Source organism: Berghia stephanieae, chromosome 1 (assembly GCF_034508935.2).
Source record: "Berghia stephanieae isolate SIO BIC M18660-M18661 chromosome 1, UCSD_Bste_1.3, whole genome shotgun sequence".
Taxonomy (NCBI): Eukaryota; Metazoa; Mollusca; class Gastropoda; order Nudibranchia; family Aeolidiidae; genus Berghia; species Berghia stephanieae.
Window position 1 is genome coordinate 117,850,722 of NC_088360.1, and position 6,007 is coordinate 117,856,728.

Below are 6,007 nucleotides of genomic sequence, written 5' to 3' on the forward strand. Positions count from 1 at the left end.
TGGGCTACTAAAATAGTTATGCCATTTTATGACTCAAAATGTAACCTTATCATTATTAGTCCTCCTAATAAATGATTACTTTCACACTTCCTATGATTTTGGGACCAGAAAAGTAGAGGGTGTGACTTCACGACTTTTTTCCTATTGAATTTATGCAAATATTTTGTTATTGTTGTTGTTGTTGTTGTTAGCTTCAAACCATTTAAGCATTCCATACACACATTAATTTGTGCATTTATCAGTACCTTGTCTTTCCTTCAAACAAAAAGAAATCAAGCCACATGTTATAGTTATTGATTGTATGCATGAACTCTGGCCCTTAACGCTGTGGTCTTAGATAAGATACTTCACTCTACTCAGGAATTGACACTTGGCCCGGTCATCATTTATCGTGTTAGTGAAAAAAAGAGAACAAAAGAGCAAAATGGACAACTTGTAACCCTGTAAGAAATGGAAGTTTGTTTTATATGATCTGTTATGAGAAACTGAAGCATTTTGAAACACTTGATCAAATAAAAACATATAAAATCATGTGTGGTCATTTATTAATCTGCCTCCCAAACAGCCCGACGGTACTCCTTCCTGGATTTCAAATGTTTACCATACATCCTGCCGGTGTGGTTGTTCCCCCCCCCCCCCCCCCATCCTGTCTACTGTGTCTTGAGACAATCCACTTCTTCGTATCCCTCTGCTCCGTCTGCCCACATGGGCACCCTCCGTGCAAAGCTTTTAAAACAAAAAAAAAATATTGAGGAATGTCTTTTGATATGGCTAAAATATGAAAGCTTCACTTTCTTAATGGTTGACATGAGCTGGCAATCTTTGAGGCCTATACTTTCCAGGACACAAACGTTTAATGTCTTGGCTGTCCATGGGATTCCAAGACTCTTCTGTAACACTTTATCTCGAAACGCATTTATAGCCGTGAAACACATTTATAGCCGTATGATTCTATGGAGAATATGCAGGTTTCTATGGCTCTTTTCATACTGGCTCACTTTATTCACTCATCGAAAGTCGGTGTTTTAAGGCTGCATCGCCGTCAAGAACTCGTTCAAAATCTTGAAAAAGTTACGTTTTGTTATAAAAAGTATATAATTTTCACTTTCTTCTTGATTTCAAATTACAAAATAATGTGCTATTTTGTGCACCGGATGCCCGAATCATAAAGACCTTTAATATTTTAATTTAAATAAAAATAAACAACGGATGGCGTTCAATCACTGAGGGGTAACAAAGAATATAAAGCCTTTTTTCAAGGTTTTTGAAAAAAAAAACACCCAAGAGCCAGACGGCTCTCGTGTATGTTTTCTACATCAAATGATGATCATCCCATTTGGCGACGCTTAGACAGCACCATGAGTCTGAGTAAGTGGCTAAAAAGAGATAACAATGAAATGAAAAAATGAAACGTTAAGTCAAAAACAAACGAACGAAGAAAAAGAGAGTATACTTTAGATCGTTTCCAATTCTTATAAACTGACAAATCCTCAAATTAGGTACTATAATATACACGCAATGCTTAACCACGGATTTGAAACGCCAGCAGATTGGGTTATGAATCAAGCTCAAGCTTCGGAAGAATTGGTTAAAGATTTGGATCAGTACATCATGGCATCTCTATTGACTGAATTGAAGGAGCTCCGCCAGCGACATAATATGAAAGATGAAGCAAGTCAAAGAGAACTCGACATTCCAGACAGTGAAGGAGGAATTGGGGAGGAGGTAGGTAAGAAAATGACAAATACATATATTATCATCAAACCGCGTAGGTACCTGACTGATAGTCTCGATGTTCTCTTGTTTTGTTTATTTTGTTTTTAAGGGTTTTACGGCTCTTGAAACACACCAGGGTCATATCGGCGCCAGTTAAAAGGAAGAAAATGGGATAGTTAAAAGTTCTAGAATTACAATTAAGCACCCAAGAAAAGGTAAGACAAAGGGGAATTGGTTCAAGCAGATGTAGATTCCAAGAACACTCTATCTACGTACTTAGTTTGAGATCACCTAAAAGTCTACGTCAAGAACACTGTTGCTTCTATATATTCTTTTCCAATTGATGGTATGCATTTAGGTAAAATACCTCATCTGTCCCCCAGATCAATGAACATACAACGCACCAACATAGAAAACTACGTAAAACATCAAATATCCATAGTTGGTTAGAGGGAGTTGAGTATGAATTAATCACCCAACTTGCGGTCTAAAAGAAAAGCAATAACAAAGAACTGAGTGACGTCAGCTTCATTCATTCAATGATCAATAAATATATATTATAAATCCCCACTGATAAAGGTGATCAATATTTGAATCTTGTCAGACAATTTAACATTGGGAAGCCAAATCATTGATAACAGGAAAGCACAAAAAGTAATAGAAATGAAATTCGCATTGGGGGACATCCTTTACAAACCTCTCCCCATTCTCATCAATTTCTCTCCGTCTCTCTTTCACACACACACACACACACACACACACACATACACACAGACACACATGCCCCCCCCCCCCCCCCCCTCACACAGATGTAATAAAGACATCCACACGGCCACTTAATACGCCGCCTGTTTAGATAGTTCCATGACCTGGTAGGCTTCAGCCTAAAGATACCAGAGACCAAGGGGAGAATTGAAGGTGATGGGTAGGAAAAATAAAACATGTTGCCGTGCGTCAAAAAATTATTATCCTCTCACCTTATTCCATATGAAACAATAGTCTAGTTTAGTCTCCGGTTTGTGTCAGCCTATGACCCGTGTTCACGAAAACAGAGTCAAACCGACTAAAAATCGTCAGTCTTTCGAAAAAAAAATAATAATAAAATGAAAACAACAACAACAACAAAAACAACAACCAAAAAAAAAAAAAAAAAAAAAAAAAAAAAAAAACCCCCCCCCAAAAAAACTAACAAACAAAACAAATCAATTATACAAAACCCAACAAAGTACATATATAACAGGCTATTTCACTTTTGTTTGTTAAATACAGAAAGAGGAATATTTTGAAAGTTACCCTCAAGATGAGCGTCCACCAATAGAAGAGATACGTTCAGGTAAGCGTAAAGTCTTATGAGTTATATTACAAGATATGTTCCATAATAAATTTTCTTTCTGTAAAATCTACAAAACTTAACCCTTATATCTCATAATTGTGAGCATGTAAAGAACTCACTCACTCACTCCCATGACCGGATGTCGTCCGAGGTGGACAACGACGAGTGAGATGCAACCTTCATAATCCGGCCCACTCTTCTCGGTCATTGGCCTTCTCTATCAGCTCATAAAGCATCAATCCTGTCCATTCCTTGATGTTGTCCTACCGCATTTTATTGTGTCTTCTTCCCCATTGGTCTTTTTGTCTTACACAAGCTGTTGTGTCAGAAGGAGTGTCAAAACTATGAAAGTTGCCCTTTTTTTAACGATTGCAAGCTGTCTTTCCACATCATCAAGAACATCATTGATAGCTAAATCTTCCAGGTATGACAAACGAATAATCTTCTGGTAACTCTTGATTCGCCGTTTTGGTTCCGTATTCATCGTCCAGGCCTCACAAACATAAAGTAATACGGACAGAAGAAGTGACTTTTATGATCGGAGTTTTGATTGAAAGCTCAAATAGTTTATTCAGATCAGATCGAGTCCAGAATGAACATAAATTGTTCTGGTACAGAACAACATTTAAGGAAAGGCCATATAAATGATCAAGGCACAGTATTGAAAGGATTTGAATTCATAGCTATATGTTGAATATGAAAAGACTTTCCTCAGCAAAATGGATATCACAAATCTGAGAGACTCGTTTTTCCAGATATCATTTCACAATAATAATAAAAAATGTTTGATTCTTCTGTTGAAAAAAACAAACCCCGAACAACTTTTAGATGTTAACCAAGATCTAATCCTTACACCAAAGATCATACTCTGACAATTACTACGGTAAAAGGGTGGGTGGAATAGTGTCAAGCAGGGGAAATCCGAGTTGAGGATGAATCAAGATATTGGAAGCCAGTGACGGCATGTGGACATGTATCAATTGAAAAAGCAGTTGAGGAAGACGAGGGAAAAAACGGTTCGACGAATATAAAAAAAATCTCTGTCCTCTGCCTCAATTCACAAAAATTTGATCCTCATCTTCATAAAGCAATCGTTGTCAAAATTTGTGTTGTTTAGTCAGGAGGCAAAAGACCAAAGGGTGGTATGTTCTCGACGTTTTAATCGTGGAGGTTATCATTTTAGGGACAAGACAGTCAAGTAGGACGAGACCTGGGTCAATTTATGGGAACCAGAGTTGAAAAGGCAACCAGCACTATGGTTGGAGTCAGATTTAAACACGTCCAGCAAAAATTCGTCGTGAAACAAGAGTGTAATGAAGGCCATGAACATTGTTTTTTTATTCTTTTTTTTTTCGTGGATAATGACATCATTTTGTCGTGCCCTGTTCCTATATGTATGTACTACTGCAAATGCAAACTATTTCAAAATGGTCAGTCAAAGCAAGCTGAGATCTTGTATTTGGAAAAATGGCCCTGAACTCATTGACTTTGACTTTGATAGGTATGAATTTTGACAACGGTAACGCCCTTGAGCACACAGCCAAAGTGGTATCGGAACTTTTGCATTCACGCGTCTGGAAAGAATGTAATCACACTCGATATCCTTTTGGCAGCAACTGTTTCTATTATGTTCGTAATAGGAAGGAGCGTCTTCAGGACAATGTTTCGAATAAATTAACACAATAAAGGTAACTTTGGTCCATATTTGATGGTGTTGTGGATTTAAAAAAATGATCTAACCAAAAGGAATGTATTAACGGAACAGACCTCGAATAATATACTTGTCCAATTGTACTCGTAAGATGCTATCTATCGATTGACACAGTGACTATAAAGTCTCTCTATTTATTTGGAAACCACCACTTAAAAAAAAAATCCATTAAGTTAGCTCAGTTTCTGTTGCGTGAGTTTCTGCGACAGACGTGATAGGATTGCAGTATAGTGCAAGACAATTTCTGCTAAGCAGAAATGAAGACATACCAAAGAGTCATCTAAAGTGGGTCCGACGATTAAATTGAGCATCGGGATTGGACTATATAGAGGCAAACAGCAACGTTATTTCAAGTTGTGTAACGAATGGCACTGGGATAGTCAATGAATTTTATCCTTTTAGTTTATGACCGATTTTGTGAAACCAGGCTGAAGAAAATGAATAGCGCTCTGTATTTAAAAAAATACAATGACATCAATTTCAAATTTTGTGCTATCCATTAAAATAGAAATACTTAATGAAAGCTTTTTTGGTATAAACAGCGCACCTATAACCTCTCAATGCACTGATAGCAATGCGACATGGTAAACATTATAACCGAGGTATGTTTAACTGGCATGGCAGTTTTTTGTATCGCTTGCGGCCTAAAAAAAAAATCACAAAATATCACTGATTTGCATTGCGGCCGCAAATTCTGCAAATTTTCGAGATTTGTAGAGAAAAAAAAAAAAAGGGGGCGAAAAAGAAGTAGATTTTTATTTTTCATTTAATTTGATAGCTCGTAAAGATCCTTTTTTACTATCTCATTTTTTTTTGGGAAAAAACCCCGCCATGTCAGTTTAAATGGTAACATTAAAATTGGCCGTTAAAATGGACCTGGTATTAGTCATAAGCGTCTTTTCAAAAACAAAAAGCTATTTATGGCCATATCTAATAAAATCCGTCAATGGCGGTTTTTGTCTTTTTACAGTTTCTTTATGGGAACGGTTTTTCTGGTTCTTTATGCTCTGGATCTGTGCATTGCCATTAGCGGTAATCACAGCCCCATTATTTGTGGCGTGGCAGCCCGTCCCCATCTTCTTCAAATGCGGACAAGCTCCATTGAACATTCTGACAAGTATCACCATGTTTCCAACTCGATGTGCTGAAAACATGACTGGAAGACAAAGATCCGAATAAAACTGCTTTATGTGTATGAAAAAAAAAGGAAAGAGAAATCTGTAACTAAATAAAGGTTTTAAAATTTG

General features: G+C 37.0%; 1 protein-coding gene across 1 annotated transcript; it reads left to right on the plus strand.

Annotated features, from left to right (window-relative positions):
- Nucleotides 1-1,172: 1,172 nt before the first annotated feature.
- Nucleotides 1,173-6,007, plus strand: LOC144965281 (uncharacterized). Its single transcript, XM_078900459.1, has 3 exons — nt 1,173-1,725; nt 2,986-3,049; nt 5,731-6,007. Exons 1-3 carry the CDS (start codon nt 1,519-1,521, stop codon nt 5,937-5,939), a joined length of 480 nt encoding a protein of 159 aa, XP_078756585.1. The 5' UTR covers nt 1,173-1,518; the 3' UTR covers nt 5,940-6,007.